We start from the raw sequence: 23465 nt of genomic DNA on the forward strand, positions 1-23465 counted from the left end.
ATACAAACCTTCTTAGAAGGAGACAAACAGGATACAGAAATCTAATAACCTGTTTGTGGATTGGAACATTGGCAGTTATCTAACACATACATAATCAGTTGTAAATGGGCTCATACGTGACCCTTTAATGACGATGTACACCAATTAATCTCCCACCGTTCCCAGTGCTGACATACTGCAATTAATCACATGTTATTCCCAAATATTTTCTTTGCAGTGAACTCTCTGTGGCTGAGATACAAGCCATACATCTCTGATGAACACTCCACGTACTCAATATAAACTTGCCCTGGGAGGCAGATTACTCTCTCCTCACAAGGTGTTTCCAGAAGAGCTCTGTTTTGACTTGTCTAGCTTAATTGCTGTGTCAATTAAGATGTTTTTCAGAAACATCATGCAGGTGGGGCAAGAGGCTCTGTCATGTTCACAGCTGTGCAGTGCCTGCAGTGTTGATACAGAGAGAGTAAGAGAAAGAAAGGTTGGGGTGCAGCCAAAATATGGCGTTAGGTGTGTGTTCCTTTCCAGATCAGATTAACATATAACTCTGAGATAGCAGTAACCGAGAGGCAGCTTTATCAAGATTTAAATGCAAAGTGTATACAGTCCGAGATAAAGCTTACAGCTGCATGTCATCCTGATTTACAGAGTGTAGATCTATGGTCATGAAAATGTTTGTAATAGAACCATTTTTGTCAAGTTGATAATGAAACGAACAGATGAAGTCACTTAATTAGAAAGAAAGTATTTGGTAGTTGCCTTCCCAATCTAAGTTGAAGCTTTCTTATTACAAATTACATGAAAAAAGTTAATGTTATCACCACGGCTGTATCTACTGTGCATATGTGCAGCCAAAGATAACATGCCATGTTAACTGCTAACACATTAGAACTGAGCTTGGCAAAGTGTAAGAAATTGAATAATGTTGTCTTTTGGGACATGAAAGGCTCAGTGCATGCTGGGTTTCATATAAAATTGACAGTTAATTGCTGGGTGCTGCAGGGCCATGAAAGAGTGTGAGAATGAGACTGTTCTGTCCACAGTTTGCTGTTGGTAAAAAAGAAACGATTTAAATTTGCTTGTAGAGGGTTATGGAGTAGCTCCAGAGCTGTTTTTAAAAAGGCACCATTACATTCTTCTAATAAGAAACACACAACTAGTAATGCCACATTTCCTGCAAACCTCCTGCTCACTGCAATCATTCCCTATCAGAATAAATAAACCGTAACTTAAAAATGATTAGGGAATATTCTTATATTTTGTAATAAAACAAGTCTGACACTCCTGTCAGAAAATATTGAAAGAATACAAACACAGTTTCTGAAGGAATATAATTAAAGCACGATACAGGAAAGCACAGGGTCGTCCACCAAAAATGTTTAACCTGGCTGAACTTCTGCTGAGACACAGCAGCACACTGTGTTGTCCACTTAAGTACATCATGATGGATGGTAAACTGAATGGATAACTTTCCATAACCTGGTTACTGCATCTCTTGCATTCCTTAAGTGGGACGTAGTGGCCAACTGGCCTAAGCCACAAAAGGGTTTTTGGCCATGATGCTTCAATCTGAACTTCTTAGATCATATATAACCTTCTTTGTATATGTAGCAACACAGCCTCACCAACAGTCTTTTCATGCTAATGTTGTTTTTTGGTCTGAACACCCACTAAAGAACTAAACTCCAAAGAGGAGCCGTAAAGGTCCATTAAAGGTGGACATTTTCAAAAGCTGGTATAAAGTTCAGCTTATTCCCTCTCCTGATATTTCTCGATTGTCTTCTTCTAGCCCTTATTTGTCTATCATTTGTGGCTCACTTGATAAATGGATAAATAATTTCCAGTGTTGTACAGCCTTCACTGTATAGCAGTGAGAAAGTCAGTGAAAGTCTTTTAGGCCTGAGATGCCTCCTCCCTGCTGTTTTTTAGTCTTTACCAGCTTGGAATTTACTCAAAACAAAAGCTGTTCTTATAGCCACTTTGCAATCCATACTTCCGACCTCCTCCATAGCTCATTACCTACTGCCAGAACTGCTGAAGCAGAGGGCTACAGGGTCACAGAGTAGGATATCCTGCCTGTCAGTCAAATGTCAGGGCTGTGAGGTGTGTCTCGCCGTGGTGAATTTAAACCCAAGTGGGGAAAGACTGACTGGTCATTAAAATCTCGCAGGGAGGCCGAGTTTATATTTTTGCCAAAGCTCGGGTTATTTCCACGGCTGTCAAGCTGCCTGTATGTCTGCTGTCATGTGTGGCTGTCACCTCAGGCATGGCCGAGTCAAGAGAGGCAGGTTTCCTCTTGGTTAATGAGGAAGAGAGATGATGGGGGGACAGATTAGGATGTGTGGGCTAGATGGGATGAGCTCTTCTTTTCTGAAAGTGTTTTCTTTTTGTAGACTCTTGCCGGCTTGTGTCCCAGAGAAATGACCCCAGGTCATATGGGATTAATATTGTGTCCAGTGGATGGGAGCAGAAGAATTTGATTAAATGTACAATTTCCTCCCCCATATTAAATCCACAAAATGATTTAGGATGGTTTTCAAGGAAATTCATGGTGTGGCTACACACCTCCTCTTCTCAGTCAGGGATATAGAAAACAGAAGATCAGAGTGATTTAGGTGGCATTAAACTGGTTGAAAAATCTCCCTCACTGTAGGGCAGATTTTTAATGAAAACCCACATAACATGGACTAAAGTTTTTTGCAGTTGCATTTCTTTGTAAAAATTCTTTCTTCTCATAACTTCAGTAATACTGGCCAACAGGGAAAGCAGAGTGAGTGCGCCTGCTGAGGGACGTGCATTGTTGTACAGTGAACTTGTTTGTACAATTCAGACTTTTTATTTAGTCTCTACTTCCCATCTGCCCTCTCCTCCCCTCCCAATGTACTCCCTGCTGCATTCTGCTGTCGTGCCAGCCTCAAAAGTTACAGATGACTGTGGGTTCGAGAGCCTTTCATGGGTATGTGCAGAGGAGGCCCTTTGTGAGCTTGATATGTTTGGGGTCAAAGCAAGGCTATCATGCACTGAGAAGAATTATGGATGTGTGAAGTGTGAGTTTGTTATTGAAATGATAAAAGGAAGTCCTGGAGGAAAGTAACTATATCACAGCACTCCAAAAAAACAGCCCCATAGGTTGTCAGAGGGAGTGTCAAAAAAGGGCGAGAGATAGAGAGATACATAGAGCTTTCTTTTGCCTGATTGTAGTGCAGCGCTGTTTGAGAGCAACAGCGTTGACCTCTAAGTGCACTCAGTCAGAGAGACTGCAGATGGTGACAGACCATGATGCCGCCCCATTAGCTGAGATAAGACGGGCAGAGATTGAGAAGCTCAGATCAATGAGTCATTATGGGGAGTGCAGAGCTCTGGCAGAAAACGCAACCAGAGCGTGATGCTTACAGTCGTGGCTAAGCGGCAACGTAGCCCTGCAATCCCTCAGCCGCCTCCAGTCAACTAAGTCCATCCTGGTAGAGAAACCCAGTAGGATTTTGTCTGGATTAACAGTTGAGTCCATGTCAAATATGCTATCCAGGAATAAATGGGACGGGGCAGCAACCTTTTCACCTGACACTTTGCAGACTGCCAGAATAGTCAGTAGGTTTATGTGCCCTGATGTGGTTTACTTTACTGCCCATTTATGGATTCTGTTTTTCTGTGGAATGCAGTGGTTGCATGTAAGGATTGGCTCTCTTCTTTCCCCCCCTGGTCTCAGGTGTTCTTTCATTTGAAAAGAGGATTTAGTTTCTATTGAAAAGAAAAGTAGCTGGTGCTTAACAGGTCTTTTCACCCAGCAGAGAACACTGTTTAAAAGGTTTTATAGGATAATTCTGGTTTATTACTACTTAGATCTTATCTTCATAGTTTCATTGCTGTAAGTTATGATGACATTTTGCTCAAGTAATTGCTGAGATCCGGGAGAAGGGTTTTGACAACATTTGACAGTAGGAAATGAATAGTTAGCCTCGTCAGACAAGCTGTAACAGTGTAGATACATAATCCCAACCAGTTAAGGGGGTAGAACAGATTGTGGGTCCACGCACAATATTGGCAATAATCCCTTATTGCAAAGAAAATTCAAGAGTAGTCTTAACAGTCTATAGTGTGACTAATGTAGCTCAGTGTTTGGAATAATTTTACCCTATGTTTTATTTCCTTTCTAAATAAGTTTGGCTGAGTTTAGAGTTTGTTTAACGCAAATGTGACTGCCTGGCTTCCCGCATTTTGCCTCTCTTCTTTTTAACAACATTGCTGCAACACGTTTTACAAATCTAAACCTATAAATTGTAATAAACTGAAGCTGTCCTTAATCAAGCTCTGCCTGCGGTACGACATACTGGTAGACCATTGTTGACCTCTTCTGGTGTTGCTTCATTGTTTAGGGCTGAAACAGGAAAGATAGACACTCAAAATGTGTTTTTATTAGGAATCCGGTGGTGGATCTTGTCATGCTGTGTGTACTGAGACCCCTCCCTTGTCCAGTTCTCCTGGATTGACTGCCCAGTCCCTGAGGCTACCCTTAATAGCCACTCCCCTGTGTTACTCTGACTGCATTTTGACTGATATTGATCTAATGTGAAAGGGGAGCCCTTAAGTGAATGTGTAAAAAGTCCTGGCAATCAATGATTGACAGTTGGATATTTCTCTCATCAAGGTCACTTTGCCAATTTCAGTGCATAGCAGAGTTGCAGGGCAATCAAGTGATGAGTGAGACAGAGGGCTTGTTTGGGCTCTTTAAATTTTGAAGTACCAGAGGAAGGTCAAGCTGAGAGAATGACTTTCAATCACAGCTGTTCCTCACTTCCAAGAGTAGGAAAGAACATGGCTGAATGAAGAGACTGTGAAAATTGAGCTTTATGCCACTGGCATATCTGCACCCAGCTAAAGGTAATGCTGCTTGGACAGACTGTTTCAGTCTGCCATTACAGCTCAACTGGGACACAGCTATAAAGAACTTTTTGTGCAGTTAAATTCAGTCTAAATGTGTAAATTATACATTTGAGTATGTTATGCTTAGTCATTTGAGTCCTGCATTGCATTTATAGCTAAGTAGAGTTCTAGCCAAGACACCTGTAGAGTTAAATGTTGCCCACAAACTGTACTACTTGTCACTGTTTAACCTGGTTAAACCTGGTACTTGAAGTCACTAAATACATTTTGACACGCACATTTCCTTGTAATGTGTTGAAATTAAAGCTGGTAGCTAAATGATGTCCTACTGGGCTGTTAGTGAAACGTAAGCCCCGTCACCACTTATGAGTTCCTTATTTAAAGATTACATTTCCGTTTTCTTCCTGTTATATGAAGCGGAGTTCTGTTCATAAAGGGTTCACCTGGGCTCGGAAAGTGAGGAAAAGAGAGAATTCTCCCCCTGATTTAGAAAGCATATTGCTTGATTTGGGGGAAGATCTAAAGTGATGCTGGGGCCATAGTGAGGCCATAGTCAGGGTGTTTGAGGGAAGAGAACAGGGATGCTTTGGCTGTCTGTCTCTCAAAGGGCTGAGGTTTAGGTCAGCACTGCCAAAACAAACACCTCCATACTCCACCTCAGAGGAACCAATGTGAACCTTTCACACGCTTCTTGCTTTCTCTTCTTCTGAACCTTCCATCTGGACTTACCTCATTTCTACTCAGTTTCCCTGCTGGTATTACATGTGTAATGGGCGCTTCTAGTTTGTGTCCTTTGCAGCAATGTTGCAGTTAATGACTACATTGTGTTTAAATTTTTCCAGCTGCTGCATGTCTGAACCATATGGGGTCACACTTTGTGAATGGGTACTTAACTGACATGTGTACATGTGCTATACATAATATCAGTGTGTGTGTGTGTGAGAGAGAGAGAGACAGACAGAGGCAGGGATGATTGCCAAGAAGACATGCACACATACACACGTCTCTCTCACCCACTCTGTCTGCTTTGCTGTCTCTCCATCTCCTGCAGTTATCAGTCTGATTTTGCCAGCCTGTTAGCAGCAGGAGATTACCAATGACAAACTGGGATGGCTAAATCCGCTCGGTAAATGCACTGACCCCGCAAACCACCCCCTCCTGAGCCACTATCTTCTTAACACCACCTTACATGGCTATAGAGTCTGGTCTTCCAAAATAACAATCTTAACACAGATAATGCTCTGAGGAAGAATCTAGATGAAGACTGAATTTTAACAAAGAACACCCAAAAAACACCCAATCAGACTATATTATTCCCCCATACAGGGGAAATTACTTTGATGAATAGTTGAAATGAAATGGACTTTGTTGATAGCCACTTCTAAACATGGGCAAGGGTTAGGGAGTTGGGGTATGTCAAACATGTAAATATAAATATGTACTGTTAAACTATGTTTTGACAACAACCAAAATAGAACTGCTGAAATTATGCAGAAAGATAAATTGGTCAGCTGGGGACATCTCCCACAAGATTGATTTCTCATGTCTTAAGGGAAGCTATTATCTCGTTCTAGCTCAGAAAGAGGATAAGAGGGCCGAGCCTTGGAAGGCCCTTTAAAACTACCACGGTTTACAACGAGCAGGCTTACATGGAGTCAGTGATGCTTGCTCTTTGCTGTCTTCTACCCTCTGGACGGGTCTTATATCATGGCTGCTGAACTGTACTGGTTCAGAAGAGGGTTAGGATACTGTATGCCAGAAATCAAATTATTAATTATTATTAATTGCTGTTCTAAAAAGCCACTAAAAAGCTGCCCATCATAAAGGCAGCAAGGCAGTATCATTTAAATATGGGGATATCATTCAGCATTTTCAGACAATTCACATGTATATTGATGCCAAGAAAAAAAGCTGAAGACAGAAGTTCAAACCCTGGCTCTTTTGTCACTTCTGCACATCTGCACATCATCCAACAGAGTGGGTGTGAATGTTGGATCATAGCCCTTGGAAAGTGACCGAAATGGTCCAACAAAGACCCCATATTCGATAGTCAGTAAGGTATCGGATGGAGGGGTTTTTCAATGTTATTTGACCATTCATCAAGCACTTGTGAAGAATCACACTGGATGTTTTAGGTCTGTCACACTCTTTTCACATGTATTATGGTTTCAGTTAATTTCTGTGTACCCTGGCTGACTGGGCCTAGTGAGGTAGCAGCAGCTGAAAAACACAAAGGTCTTCAATAAAGGCTAATCATCTTCATTTCAGATGAGTGCTCTTTGAATAGAGAAAGTAAGTGGTGAGGCAAAATGCAATGATGCTGCTGAAAAATGGGATTTGTCCTCTAATCCCATTTCCTGTCCCCAAAGCCTGGGAATCAGGGGTGCATCGGAAATCTGCCTCTGTTGAAAGAGGGGATGAATGAGAGGGATGTCCCATCAGCCTACTGCTGTCATACGCCTCATCTGCCTCACATCACATATTATTAGCCAAAGAAGCTCCACATGGCAAAAAAAATTGGCTAAGGCCTTTCTACCCCAGCCCACAGCTTCTACTTCACCCTACCCCCCACCGCCACCCAAGTAACAGAAAGATAAGCGCTGATGTGGCATCATGTGCACTTACCCAGGGTGAAGGAGCAGTGGGAGACTGGTGGGAGGAAGAGACCTGAAGCAGAGTCACAATGGCTGCTGTCACAATCCATTCTGTGTTCCTCTCATTCTCAGGAAGGGGTTGGAACAACTGGCCCCCCGCGCTGTGACCCCACACCGGCTCAACAAATCAGGCATTCATAGCCACAGGGCATGATAGTGTGTCGCCGGTGTCACATACATTAGGTTGCTATATCCTGTGTCTGCTCAATTGTAAATCTTCCACTGATCTGTCAGGATGCACCTGAGAGACCTAGAGATATATTGTCAGTGTGAGACATTTTTTCAGCGGTGCCTGACATAGTTTTCCCAGTGGTGGATTCCCACTGCCAACAAAGAAATTTCCTTCAAATTCACACTTTTCAAGCAGAAGACGTTACCACCCTTTGGATGTAACCTACTTGAACTGCAGAGGATGCAGCCTTATTTTACCAAAGCACAACATGGAAAACAGCTGACATGAAGTTAATGAAAAAAAGAATACTGGAAACCTCAGCTGGAGGTCAGCTTGTCTTAGCTTAAACTCGCCTTTTTGATGTCTTTTGAGGAATGTTGTTGTGTCTGGAAGTTAACATTAACCAAAGTTTCTCTACCATACCAGAAATTTCACAAACAATTAATATTTATGAGCTGGAGTGTCATTCACGATGGAAGTAAATATTTTTAATGGAACCCCTTGAGCAGATTCTCATAGAAGTGACAGTTTCACTGTAGTACAGCTTTTTACAAATCATTTTGTCTTCGAAATGTGACAGTAGCTTTCAGTAAGTCTAAATCCAGTTGCATCTGAATTTGTGATTCTAAGACATATTTTTGGTGGGGTTTTTTTAGAATTTTCCTACTTCTGTTTTTAGTTAAGCATAGCATTGTCTCAAATACAGATAGAGCCCCAGTTTAAAACCTCTCCATTTTTTTTAGCTTCAATATTTCACAGGGAGTGGGAGACTGAGGGAGATTCATCATCATTACAACCAAAACTGTTCTGGTCTCATAGTTTTCCAGGTGCAAACGCCTGCTGGAACCAGAGAGAAGAGTGTCTGCCTTAGAGTGTGCAGGGATTAAGGTTGGACATGAAGCTGAGACGTGCCAGGGTAGGATAAGGAAGGCTAAAGGTAGCAGGGCTCTTTTAGACAGGACTTTATGCTCAGGCTTTGTATACTCTAAAAGTTTTTCTGCTAATTCTGAAGTGCGGTGTCTTTGTTCTTCTGATCCAAACACATGAGTGCATGCTTGTCTGCTGCCTCCTCTCACTTACTGTACTAAATCAGCATTAAAATGAATTTACCATGCTAAATGTAGTCAGGAAACCAGGAGGTATGCGCATAACTGTGGCTAGACAGATACCGCATACCCCTGATTCATTGGTTTACAGGGTGTAGTAATTCATACTCGTAACGCATGTGGGTCTCCGCTGACCTGGAACTCAGAGCTTGGAAGTGTTAGAGTGATGGCAGAGAGGTTATAACCCAGAGCCCAGTGAGATATGCTCAACATACACTCTCCCTCTCTCTTTCAACCCTGTTGAACACAGGCTCATTGCAATTCTGGACAGGCCATCCAGTAATGCCACTTTACCCCAGGCAATCCCTGTTTCCTGATTCCTCTCAGGCTGAGGAGAGATAACCCTGACCCTGAGCTAATCCCAGATTAAACCAGAGCATAAAGCACTGCAAGTGCTGCCCAGCGACCTCTGACCTCTGTGTGTCTCCTGGCTCAGGCCACAGCAGCCCTGCTGACCAGCAGGATTTGTCTAAGCACAGACCAGAGCAAGTTAGGACATTTGTGCCATTTAAAATTATCCACAGAGCTCAGATTGCTTTAGACAGACGTAACAACCAGTCACCTTTTGGAAGAGCCTTCTCTGACTCAAAACAGGAACCATTTTAGTCACAATAACAATCAGTGCATGGAGACTGCAGCGGGATTGCAGGAGTTGACATGTGGGATGGGAATGGGACAAGATGTGTCACTGTTGACTATTAATAAAACACATGTCCGTTAAAACAGAGCCATGTTTGTGCAGATGTGTACGATTAGATCAAACCTCTCTTGGGAGGATCTCCTTCCCTACTAGTTCTCCATATTTTGCAGCCTCCAGCTGGAACTCCATGTTTATATGTTTCTACTAGACTCAGAGAAAAGGTGCTAATGTGTTTAGAAAGAGGATGCACTGCAGATCAACCAGAGTAAATTATCAGCTTAAAATGCATCAGGGCAAATGTGTTGGAGATTCAAAGAAGAGGCAGCGATAGTATGAGTGCTGCAGGTTTTATTCTGAGCTTCTTCATTGCTTCTTGCATGTGTTGTTTGACACTCTGTACCAGAGCAAATGTGTCTGTTACAAGAGTTTACATGAAAATTGAGACAAATATGGACCTCTCCTCCACAGCCACCCCAACCCCCTCACCCTCTCTGCCTGTCCATCAATGCGCTGGGCTTGGCAGGCAACAGAACAGGGGCTTAGGTGATAGGAGCCAGAGGCTGTGATAAGGCCATTTCTCTGCATGAGAGCTCATCAGAACTGACAGTGAATACAAATTGGTACCATTAGCAAGAGGAGGGGTGGGAGGATAGAGGAGGGGTGGGGCACTACCCTGGCTCTTAATTATAGAGTGGATGAACCCCCCAGGTAGGTAGGTAGGGAGTTGGGGGATGTCAGGGGGTTGGGGGGGGGGGACTGCAGTGGTAACAAGGTGGTGATGGCGGTAAACTGTAAGGTGTCACATCACACACACACACACACACACAGATCATCATGCTGCAACTTGTGGATACTCTGAGATCAGGAGCTATAAATAATTAGACATGAGAAGACTTTTAGTGTGTATCCATTATAATGGATCACATTCAACATGTGCTGAGACAAGAGAGGGTCACACCTTTTCCCTTGTGAGGGTTCTCACAGCAACAGAATACAAACAACATGACAAGAATAGTCAAGTAGCTTCACTTTATTGTGGTTTAATTGCTGGTAAAGACTCAATTGGAATCAAAGTGAACCCTTGGAAAGTCTTAACATGGAACTCCTTTTAGTTTTAGGTCCTAAGTGTGGATTCTCAACTGCCATGCTTAACCCGACAACACACAGGGATATAGTCTGATCAGGCTTCAGTCTGCTTCAGAATGCTTTTGAAGTAATTTGTTCATTAATGTGTGCAACTATGACCATTATGCTTTTGCTTTGGCCCATTTTGACTGTCTGCATGATGGCAGACCTTTAGCCACACACTCTTGTGTACCTGTCCCAAAAACCTATGTAAACTCCTGCCTTTAGGTGTAGTCGATCAACACTTGGTTCATTCTGTGCATACCCTGACCTTTAAGGTAGTAACTACAGTGCTCAAGACATATATTGTTGAAATTTGATAAATTCTGTTGTTCTTAAATTGAGGTTTAGTCATGAGCTGTAATATTGATCATGGGAAAATAAAGTTAAACTTATGTTGTAATACCATGCTTGGTTTCACGCCCTATTAATTTCATCAAGTTTGAAGTAAGACGAAGGGAAGCAAAGGTAGCTGTTGATGCTTTTCATGTATGAGGCAGGTGTTTGTATAGGCCTGTTAAATCTGTTTTCTCTCCTCAAAGCAAGCTGCAGAGTTTGTCTCTCCACCAGCACACTGACACACACATACAGAGGATGCAGTGAAGCTTGACCACATCGCTGAGAGCACAACACAAAAGATTGCCATTCCTCTCTGGGCCTGGCTCTTTGGCATTACCGGTGGGTCAGATCATATCGCCTGATCCGGTGCCATTGCATATTTATTATCTGCTGAATGATGCGTCCTATCTGATGTGACACAGAGACCGACCCTCTGGCCACTTTTATTCTCCTCAATCCCAGAGAGTGACTAAGCCGTGCAGCTGCTGCGTTCACATGCTGTTTTCATTCCTTTTCATTTAGCAGCACAGCTAACTTCATACCCACTCTCCAGTAATCATACAGGCATTCTTCAACAACTGTGTCACTTCTCTACTGGCTCTGAAGCGTGCAGCTTACACAAACCCAAATAACTCATGTAAATGTTTGACATGAGGACAAGTTGTGTTGAAAGAGGATGCTGAAGGAGAGAGAAGGAACGCACTGTGGGCCCATGAGAGTCACTGATTAGAAGTGACTGCAAACAAGATAGCAGGGCAGGTGCCAGTTCATCCTTCCAGCGGCCACACATTTGTCCAAATTCAGGAGAGGGCTTTAATCTTCATCTTTGTAAGCTCAGTGATTGCCCCTATATCAGGCACTTCCTTATCCTACAGATACAGGAAATCACTGTGAGAAAGTTGAGCTAGATTAAGATAAGAGAGAACCACAGCCCACTTCAAATACAGGCGTCTGGACATAAGCCAACTCCACTCCTACTGTGTAAAATCAGTAAAGCCTCTGATTTTATATGTAACACAATATACAAAGAACTCGTCTGAAAAACGCTTTGTCACATTCTGTGAAATGTACAAAGATGAAGCTTGTGTACAAGAACACACTTGTACTTTTTATGCTTTTCACAGTTTTGTGAGGACATATTGTAAGAAGGCGTGAATTCATTTACACCAAGCAGTTAAATACCACACAGCATGTCAATGCTTAAACATGTAAGTTGAAACTTAAAGAGCTAATTGCTCCAAAAAAAAAAAACTGTGGTTACTAAATAGCGTATAACTTGTTGTAATCAAACCAAAACATCACCCACATAAAAGCCAGGGATTTTCTCTGCCTGCCAATAACTGGCATGATCAGTAGGATGAAGACAGACTGACACATTTGTCCTAGGTCACGCAGCAGATAGCAAGTGTCCATGTGCTCAGTCTCACCCTGATTCTGTCTCCACTTTCTTGGCAAACATAACAAACACTAGTTCTTCCCAAGAGAACAAATGCACCTTTATACAGGGACACTGGCAACAGACACTTATGAATATTTTAGCGACTCAGACACATACAGGTAAATGAGAAAGCCTGTCCTGTTGAGCAAGTCTCTTAAACCTGCAGTACTGTTGCCTGTGGTGCCTCAACGCATTACTGCACCTTGTTAAAAGTTAAAAAAAGACCCAACTGCCAACTAGGCAACTTTGCATTCATTTTCCCAAAAAAAAAAAAAAGAAAACTGAAACTGTTTTGTGCAGAGCTCCATCAGTGCAGGTGAAATGAAGCCTTGTGAAGTGTAATAAGACTGTCTTAACTGGAGTTTTCCTCCTCTCCATTGACAGCAATCAAAATATTTGGCCAGGATTCCTGACAAGTGCTGCCTTTGATGTGTGAGAGCATGCCACCTCTCCCGCCCCCTCTTAAACACCCTAATTATCACTCCTGCCACTCTGATGTGTGTGAACTAACACACCTTTTTCTGATGAGTTGGAAACTGCCTCAAGGCACTGCTCAGGTAGTGTAGCTTGTTTGTGAAGTGCCAGGGGCTACAGGGATATTTCTGTCCTTTTATTACACTACCTAAAAACATTAAATCAAACTTTATTTAACACTGCAATTTTCAGTTTAGTTTCATGCATCATAGCATGTGTGTTCCAGCTCTAATGATCACTCGGATCTTGCGGTGCTCCTTAGTCAATAGGATGGGTTGGTGCACCGGTTGCACGTTCTGATTATGAGCCACATGTTCCAAGAGACCCGTGAATTGAGCTGGTGATTTCTACACATTACCTGTCACTGCCTTCCTGTTCAATGTCGAAGCAACGGACTGCAAACTTCATCACCATCACCATCCCCCATCCTCCTCTTTACCTTCACTGGTTCTCTACCGAAGCGGCATTCAAGCGGCAACATGTTCTGTACTGTCGCTGGCAGCAGCCTGCGCTTTTAATTTCCCCAATTTGAAACCAGAGAAATATGCAGTGGGGTTGAACACCCATATCAGTGTCATGAGGTGAGTGTGCACTATGCTGTCAAGTGCCAGGACATGTACTTTATCCCTCTCAATTCACTCTTTCTGTTTTGTTTAAACACACATGCTGAAGTTTTCCACAATCCAATCACTTACCCAATGCTTCTTGTGAATTTGCCAGGAAACTTACGAGTAGGGTGGGCTGTGTACTGTTAAGTTAAGTTAAGGATGCAGTAATCATTCCATAATGTTACCAAAACACATGGGATGGAGTAGGATGCATTAACAGCTGAATATGATACATAAAACCCAGCCTTCATTTTCTCTTGTGTGACAGCATGGTTGGAAACCGTTTCATATAAAACAGCATTAACCCGTGAGCTTTCTTATTTCTGGAGATCTTGAGACTGTGCTGCATGCCAGTGAACTTTTCCTGTCTAAACATATTTCCAAAGTAAACTCAGCCCCGTTGGCTATTAATCTAAGATGGAGAGATATGCTATAACTTGCAGGCCTGCTGCCCCAGAGATCACCATCAGCAGCCAAGTATTCTCACAGGAGGAGGAGAGCCATGTCTCTCTTCTATATGTCTATACTTCATTTTTACCAGGCAAGCTTACAAGAGTCTATTCTCATTTATAATGGTCTGACTATGGATGGTGGACCACATCCAGCAGTTCCCAGTACAACCACTGTATTGTATTACAAACTGACCAGCTCCACTGCAGTAGCTGAGCTAAAACATTCTTGCACAAAGCTGCAAACGTATATGTAGCCAGTATGTACTGAAGGACAGTGTTTGTTCTGTACAGTGAATAAACTCAAATGCCCAGTCGCAGCACACTGTTTCAAACCTTTTATTCAAATAAAACCATCTAAGAGGTTTAAGAAGCGAAACTATAAGTGCAACCTAAATGTAGAGGAATAAACAGTAGTATTTCTTTCTGTAATATACTGATGTTGAGGAGTACATATATAACATTAAGGAAAAAAATGAAAATAATTGAACAAACTCCAGCTAATTCTGAATTGTAATTAAATAGAGTAGCTGTGTAAATGTACCTATCTATTTCTGCCCCTAATTCCTGCAACTATGCAACACATCATGATCATGTGTTCTCTCACACAGCTTTGTGTAATGATTTTTTTTTTGTTTTGGTGTTGGCATTAATTCTAGCATCAAAATAAACATCAAAATATGTTTTTCTATCTCATCTTACTTAGCTCCCTCACACAGCAGACACCAAAGACCTTTGTTACAGCCAGGACAGAGTGTTGTGTTATGGGAACTGGTGGCGGGCTGTGTCAGCTAGCATCACCTTGGGATGCTGGGAGAGAGGAGAGGATTATTTGTGATCAGCAGACTGAGGAAAGTGGACCGCCTTACCTCTCACTAGTGGACTCAGAGTTCTGAGCACCCACTCCTGATTAATCACCCACTGCTTGTGCACATGATGGAGAAAGAATGAATGTGAGAAAAAAAAAAGAAAGATTTCAAAAATGAAAGGTTCCAATCAGCTGATTGGTTGTTTGTGTGCATGTGCAAGCATGCCACTACGTAACAGATTGACCCTGAGTATGAGGATCAGGTTCCCTCACCATCTTACTTTCACCTGTAATAGAGTTACTGCCATTCCAAACAGAGGAAGCAGTCCTTAAACAAAGCCCTTGCTGTGTGCGTGGAGACCCCCCTGAGTGAAGCTAACCCATTCACGCAGTAATGGGCTTCTTTAAGAGTTTATCTGGCTCTCTTGGACACACTTGTACACTATTCCTAGTATCTAAATCTCCTGGATAAGTCTGTGTGTAAAGAAAATTCTGTCATGCCCTAATGTGGCTGACAAAGAGCGCAGTGGTTCAGCCTCTCTGAGCCTTTCCGGTTTGAAATTGTAATCTCCTACTGTGAGTATGTAGTTGTGTCTGGGAAACATTTGAGCATGCCATTGAATATATCTAAGCTAAATAAAATGTAACTGGTTGAACAGATCAGGGATCTTTTCCACATGACTCTTACGTTTGTCATTTGAAATATAGCTTAATACCAGTTCTTCAGGTTTGTTATTAATGCAGTAAAAACATGCTCCTTCTACAGACACTGTGTAAAAGCCTCTCTCTGCATGTCTTCCCAAGCTGATTATGACTGGGTATTTGCCCTGCACCAAACTCAGTCCAGGGACCTCCTGGGCTTGTTTCCACAGGTGGCCTGACCTCTGGAGCACTACTGCAACCAAGCTCAGTCTGCTACCATTATATCAACATTTCACATGAACACAATACCATGTGTCCCTGCCTGGGGCGAAGGTTGTCTTTGGGCCTGTGCTGAGAAAGCCTGACAGAACAGCGAATAATGTCTAGTAGCTGGAATGACTTCATTCGTTTTTGTCTCTTTTTCTTTTTTTCTTCTTTTTTTCATTTTTTAACTTTTGAAGTTTCAACAGTTTCATTTGTTTGCTCTGAGAAATGGCCTTCAGGCTTTAGCATTACCTCCAAATGTAATGCTGTATAGTATTAACCCTATCGAGTACAGCAGATTTAACTTCAGACTCAGCACTTCAGTCATAATAAAAGACAAGGAGGTTTCTGCTGGCTGTAATTTCTTCAAGAGCACCATCATGTTATAAGAGTCACTCTCTGTGGTGTAGCCTATGTTACAATTAGATATGGAGGATAAGGTGTGATGATAGACGTTCCATTAGAGTTCGTTATAGCAGGCCATATTTATCAGGCAATTGTGAGATTACATTTCATATGTTTGTTTCTTAACATGCCGCTCTTTATAATGTGTGTTGTTGCTATGCACAGCTCACATTCCCTCCTCAGCTGACAGACAGTCCCGTCCATCTACTCTCTAACAACAAACACACACTGAAGAGTCGCTGACAACCTGCTTCAGGAAGGGCTTCGGCTGGTCTGCAGAATGTGTGTGCAAGTGTATACAATGCGTTCTTATCCGGTGTGTTTCACTCTACCCGCACAGTTAGTGTATGGGGACTCATCATTCAACTTGGGTGTCCAACACAAATAATCACAGGGTCTGACCATATGTTGCAGCGTTTCTGGGCAGGGCTCTGACAGCTGTCAATCACCTTCCTGACCCCGTAAACATTCCTTAGGTGGGCAAAGTTATTAAATCAAACTGTACAAATATAGCAAATCTAATGCTATTAATCTTTGCTTATTGATGTAACCCGGTGTTAAATTTAGATCTGGCTGGAAAGACTGGTAATATCAGATTCCACAGGGAGTCTGTTTAAAAAGGTCTCTAGTTGGGTGTTTATTTTAAGGCTGAATGGTGGGCATGCTGATGGCTTCGCATGCTTCCTCAGAACCACCTTACTTCACCACATTGTTTCTCAGTAACCTCAAACATGGCGTACATGACTGCACAGAACATACAAAAATTATGTTAAGTCTAAAACATTTTCAAACCTTGAAATGATTTCTGTTTTTTAAGTCTAGTGAGTTGACACCCCGTCTTGACTGCAGGTCCCACTTCCTTCCTTCAATTATACACTGGCACATCTCTGTTCTGGTATATCATATATAAACAGTCAAACCCAGCCAACTATGTATGACAGTTTATTCTGGTTTCCCGCCACCATATTTTGGCGGTTAAATCAACACCTCAGTTTTCAGCTTAAAGCAAGGTTCTCTGTTTCAGCTCTCCTGTGGTCTGCTGCTTGTAGAATAAAGCTAAACAGTGAAACAGGCCTTTCCTGCTGTTAGAGTGAAACCTCTGTCTTAACAATATGTGAGAGCCACCCTCGGATGCCTCTTCCCTACAGATTGTGAGGGAGAATGTTTGTCTATGGTGTGGCATGGGGCCTTTGCTGTCTTAGCAGTGGCCTCTCTGCCCTGCCTATACATGGTTGCTGAACCTAGAAGAACATATCAAACAAATGCTCCCAGCACAGAGCTGAAAGAAGATTGGGTTACCCTTGACATGAGGGGACGTGTTGACTACACTGCATTACCAAAGGCACACTTATCTGACCATCAGAGAGTGGTGTCCAGAATGAGATGTAGGAATTTAAACCCACTGACACTCAATATATCCATCTTCTCCTACATTATATATGGTATAAATGTGCACTAAATATCATTTATAACTTTCAAACTACTTAGTCTGTCTCTTCTGACTTCTGACTGGGTGCCACACACAGCCAGTAAGACTTACTAGATCTCCTGATCCACTCAGGAGGTATTAAGCCATCAACACAGTGAGACACACACTCACTAGCACTTGTCTCTAATGTGCAGTGTTAAGTTACAACAGTGTTGGTGGAAAACAATCAGATAACTCTACACAGGTATGCAGGAGGTGCACAGGGAATCTGTCGCTTTATGTGTGCAAAATGTGCATGTGCACAACAGTCACTGGTGTATATGTTTCTGTCTCCAAACAGAATTGAGATCGACCGGTACTGCTCATCACTTTTCCTACCCCCTCAACACATCTGACTACCGGATCCTCCGTATGGATGAGGACCATGACCGCATGTATGTCGGCAGCAAGGACCACATCCTGTCCCTGGATCTCCATGACATCAACAACGACCCACATATCGTAAGACCATTCCCATGCTACATCTCTCATCTCCCCAACTTTGGCACCTCAAATAAGCAGTTACACTGGGTTAAAGGGAGCGTCTTTACCTCGGCACCCATAGCAACTTCCCTAAGGGCAAAACATTAGCAGTAGCCATTTTGGTTAGCTCAGATCTAGTTTTTGTTGAATTGCAGTTTTTCTGCTGTTTGGCAGTCCCAGCTGCACTAATATTAGCATGGGTGGATATTCCTTTTGCATATTTAGCCTCAGAATCTCATAAATGCCAGTGATGTATAACACGTTGGACTGTGACTATAAAATGTCTTCTGCCCCCCACCCCTCACAGATTCATTGGCCAGTGTCAGAACGAAGAAGGATGGAGTGCCTTGTGAGTGGGAAGGACGCCAATGTAAGTAAACGTGTTGACAGCACACACAGCCTCAGCACGAGTTTTTAATTCTTTGCATTGAAAGCATATGCCTCCCTCTATTATGCCTATTGGTTTTAATGTAAGGAACCTGTTAAAATGGCACTCACCTGTGGAGTTCAGACTTGGCCCAGTAAAAAAGCTGGTTCCCCTCTGTCTGGCCAAGAAGACAGACATGGTTTGGAGCAAAGAACCCCAGTCAGTCTGCTCCCCACTTAGCCGGTTCAGAGTCTGGAACACAACACTACTGGTTGATAGTTTGAAATATTGTCCAAATATATATAGAAGCACATTGATACTGTATGTTTTAAAATGAGAGTCATTCACATTTAGCATACTGTAAATCTTCAGGAAGTGTACTAGTAAAATACATCTATGAATTGCTTTTCATGTGAATATGTATTGCAGTCATGTTGACTCCTAAATGTAGAGGAATAAACAGTAGTATTTCTTTCTGTAATATACTGATGTTGAGGAGTACATATATAACATTAAGGAAAAAATGAAAATAATTGAACAAACTCCAGCTAATTCTGAATTGTAATTAAATAGAGTAGCTGTGTAAATGTACCTATCTATTTACGCCCCTAATTCCTGCTCATGTGTGGTGTTTTGGGTTTCCAGGAGGAGTGTGCAAACTTCATTCGTCTGATTGAACCATGGAACCGGACACAACTGTATGTCTGTGGGACGGGAGCTTACAATCCAGTCTGCACCTTTGTCAACCGTGGACGCAAACCTCAGGTTAGGTTTAAAGAATGAAAATAGAGGCCAAGAAGGTGATCGCTCTGTTTATCAACAGCTTTCTCCATTTCCACAGTGACCACCATAGACCGGCATCTCATGTTCTCTTACAAACGTCTCTCCATCGACCTTACTCTAGGTTTTGATGAGTTTTCTCATCTATTAAAGTACAATGTGTCCATGTTTGGCACAGCAACCAGCACAGCAACCAGCACAGCTTCACCAGCACACAGCTGTTGTCCCCAGTGAGCTGTTAAAGCCATTCTGTTTAAGTCTCAGCCTTTAATGGGACCTCTTGAATTTCCTAAACCAAGCCAGGCATCACTACCTCGCCATACTCCCCTTTAACACTTCACTTTTCTTTAAATATCACACTTGTTTCCTAATGATGACCAGGGGAGTTTTAAAAAAGAGGGTAAATAAAAAAGAAATTTCCCACTGGACTCTCCCTCATGATCACCAGCCACTGCAGCACTTGCATGAGTCCCACACTGCATATCGTGAGCCCTTACTAATGAAGGGCTTCAATCCATTCGCTGACCTATCCATACATTCTTTTGTACATACATCCAGGCCATGGGCCAGCCTCTACCATGAAAGATGGTGGGTAATTGGAAGTGGGAGCTCCCATTATGGGGTGCTAGTGGAATGTTCCAGCTTTAGTCCATTAAAGAGAAGGCTGTTATTTTCTTTTGTCATGCTGGAAGACAGGTCTGTGTTGTCCCCCCATGGGTATCTTTCTCTGCTATGACTGCAGTAACATGAACACACATCCATGACAATGCATCTGGTTAAATAAACCTGCACACATTCCCTGCACAGTGTTGCACACACACCTTTATTTACCTCATGCACTTGCATCGTATTGGTTTGGAGAGTTTTTGGTCCTATCTGGTCGAGATAGGAGATCAAGATGGTCCTTACTTCTTCCTCATCAGTGGCATAACATCCAGACTGTGTTGCTGTCTCCTGTTTTAGACGTCCATGTATCTGCAGATGGCCCAGGCCAGAGGAAGGGCTAGTCGCGCAGCTGAACCCAGCGCGGTGCACGAGACACTTGGATTGAAGGTGCGATGTGGGCCCTGTCTGCACCACAGCCCTGCATACTACCTGGGCTCGTGGTCACCAGCAGCATGCTCACTCTCTTTGCGTCTGAGCGCATTTTGTAAACATCGTCTTTAATGTGATCATCATCTGTATATCTCAGTAACATTTCGCATGCATTTTTTCCAGTTCGTGCACAATCTTCAAGTTTTGTGTAATGTCGAAACGTAATTAATTTGATGTCATATTGTTGCCATGTTTCACTCATTTTCTTTGTGTGAGCCTCATTGTCTGATCACCCTTTCTTGTCCATAATTGTCCTTTTTGCACAAAATGCCATATTTTGCATGAGAGCTGGGATAGCAAGTGGAAATGGCTTCTCAGGCTGCTAAAAAAATCTGTTGACTATTGCACACATTTAATTAAACAGGCTTTCACTCCTTTTCAGCGCATGGCATACTCATTTTTATTTAGCATATATTTATCAGCGCCCATTAACAACAGACAGCCCAGTCATTCATCCCACTTATCTCTGACAATGCAGGATGTCCCACCCATCAGTCCTTCACCCCACTGAGCTCTCCAGCTTCTGTAGGAATGTGGTGCAGTCTCTCCCACAGAGGCGGCAAGACTAGTCAGCATCTATCCCACTCCCTCAGCAAGCTCTGTTAGCCTAGAGCAAACACCAGCCATCTGTAGCCAACTAGCTGTGCAGCAAAGGAAAGAAAAGAGCCGCATACTTTAAAATGTCTGCACTGTTTGAGCTCTCCAAGCACTTGAAACACAGAAATGGACTTTTGAAGGACACAAGGGCTTTAGGTGAAGTGGGACACTTTGAAAATGTCGCAGCATTTTTTCCTAGACAGACTTTTTTTTTTTTTCAAAAACTTTTCTGAAGGGTTATATTTTACAGCAGGGTTATAAAAACATGTTCAGGCCACAGTTTCCCTCTGGTACACATAAATGTTTGTGACCTTACTCTACATGTCCACATCTGGCAAGACTGGGAGTGAGCTGCCAGCACCTTCTCATTTGCATGTGGTGATTTTAATCAAAAATGAGTAGCGAATTGCAAAGGGGGGCATGTGTGATCCAGTGAAGTGAGTTTGGCAAACTGCCATATTTACTCCCCTGCTTTAGTGCTGATGGACAATGGCAGCGATGTCTCCATCTCTGTCGCCTTTGGGAGTGAAAAATGGGGGTTGGACATGCCCTGTTCTGTGAGGCATGGCTACAGGACATGCCACCACATGCCACTGATTCATTTTCCCCAATTTTCAAAAGCAAATTCCTGCCAATCACCTTTCAGTGCTTGCGTGTAGGGATGCCAAGTGTTGTGAGCATCAGTCATTCAGCCTCCATCCCAGGCTTGTTTTCACTGTGCCGGATTACAGGTGTCAGCAGTAGGCCTGCACACCCATAGGCACCAAAAAGCTGAGAGATATCTGGCATGCACCTTATTATGCCAAGAGGTGCAGCCTATGACACATTGTTTTCCACAGTAGAGGGGCATGGAGATGGATTAGAAATTCCTCGCTTTCTCCGCGTGTATTTTTCTGTACGAACACATGCTCATTATTCTAAGACTTCATCTTCCAACAGGCCATATAGGTCCCACAGGAGTCAGAGGGAGCATGTACGCTGCCTCATTTTCCCTACACTAGGGAATAACAGTGACAAGATGGAGAATGCTGAATTTATTGCTGTCTCCATATGATTTTTCCATTTCAGGAAGAAATCTTCCATTTGGAACCAGGCAAAATAGAATCTGGGAAGGGAAAGTGCGCCTATGACCCGAAGCTCAACAGCGTGTCAGCTTTGATCAGTGAGTATCATTTGGGGTGAGTTTGGTCACATGAGGACATAGGCATGGGTACAGTCCAGTCCAGCTACTTTTAGTCTCATCCAATATGGATTCTTCGTCTTTTTTCTCCTGTTTCTTTATATGTCCTTCTCTCTGCTCCTAGTTTATGTTTTTGACAAACAGAACATATTTATCATCTGCCATTGATGCCCAGAAAGGCCAAGCCAAGTATTCTTTTTCACTCTGTGCCATTTCCCACACTCAGTGTAATCAGTCTAATCATTAAACCCTAAGGGTTTTTTCCTTGTTAGTGATGGGCACAGAAATATGTGCCTATTAATATGTGAATCCCTCATTGGGGAATGAATGATTTCCAATCTAAGTATTTATGACATGTTGGGAAAAATTTGCAGTGATTATATTAACATTTGAAAATGTACTTTATTTCCTTATTTAACAGAGGCCATGCAATCTTACATCACTTGCAGCCAGAAGTTTGTTTTCACAAACCTACAAACTATAATTAATGACAAATTAATTAAGTGGAAAATCACAGTAGATACTTCCATTAAGGTCAGGTATCAGATCTTAACCCAGCTGGCCTTTTGAAAGAATTGACACATACTCAGTGTCCCATAAACTCAGTGGACTACAATATCAACAATAAAAATGATCATCTCCTTTACTGTAGTAGAGTGAATTTGTGAACAGTTTCACAATTTCTCTGAACATGGTTCAGTCTGGGTACTGTAACCCATTATCTTTTGTAGCACTCATGATGGCAGTGTCCTCTGTCCCTTTGCCCAAGGTCACTAAGACAGGTCCAGACCACACAGTTGCCACCAGTGAAAGGTGATCTTTACTCTGCAGGGTGAGACAGTGAGTGTAAATCACTGGCACTGCTTTCCCACATTAGCACAGTGCCAGCTGAGCAGTATGGAACCAGTGCTGTCATCCAAGATGGATTTACCTCCCACCTCCACCAGTTAGCATTATACAAGGGACACTGTTGTTAGTGCTGATAAGGATTAAGAGTCCTTTACCACAGCAATAGATTTACTATTGACCACTAAAGACTCAGCTCTCCACCACATTAGACATCCTACCATGCATGGACATTTTAATGATGTACCATAAATCTCCGTATGACACTGCCAAGGGCCATGACATTGAATATATTGATGATCGGACAGTGATTTTTGTTTCCTCTGCTCTACCCCACTCTGACAGTCACACCTGTTCTCCAGTGGGGCCCTTACAGCAGCTTGAAGACCAACACTTTGTCTTCCTGTGCCTTAACAAGGCTGTTGCATACATTAGTCAGTCTGCATATGTGGATTTGCTCATAATTTATGGCTTTATGGAGAGTGTGTGAAGGCTGTTTAAGGAAGTTTGGTTCTGTTTTTTTTTTGTCTTTAAACAATTTCTTCTGACATTTCCCTGAAAGAACTACATACATTCAGACTAGTTGCATAAAAAATAAAACTAAAAATATAACATTTTTATTTGATTTGATTTGATTTTAAAGAACA

At 42.5% G+C, this 23465-nt stretch overlaps 1 protein-coding gene across 4 annotated transcripts in view; it reads left to right on the forward strand.

Annotated features, from left to right (window-relative positions):
- LOC113130291 (semaphorin-3F-like) overlaps positions 1-23465 on the forward strand; it is a 54606-nt gene that overhangs the window by 15801 nt on the left and 15340 nt on the right. For 2 of the 4 annotated variants that reach the window (XM_026306780.1, XM_026306781.1), the window contains exons 3-7: positions 17772-17932; positions 18261-18323; positions 18966-19085; positions 20064-20153; positions 21861-21954. In XM_026306780.1, coding sequence (XP_026162565.1) covers positions 17772-17932; positions 18261-18323; positions 18966-19085; positions 20064-20153; positions 21861-21954 — 528 coding nt within the window. The remainder of the gene's footprint in view (positions 1-17771; positions 17933-18260; positions 18324-18965; positions 19086-20063; positions 20154-21860; positions 21955-23465) is intronic. The other 2 variants (XM_026306782.1, XM_026306783.1) reach the window with 1 other exon arrangement.

This window comes from Mastacembelus armatus, chromosome 5 (assembly GCF_900324485.2).
Source record: "Mastacembelus armatus chromosome 5, fMasArm1.2, whole genome shotgun sequence".
Lineage (NCBI taxonomy): Eukaryota > Metazoa > Chordata > Actinopteri > Synbranchiformes > Mastacembelidae > Mastacembelus > Mastacembelus armatus.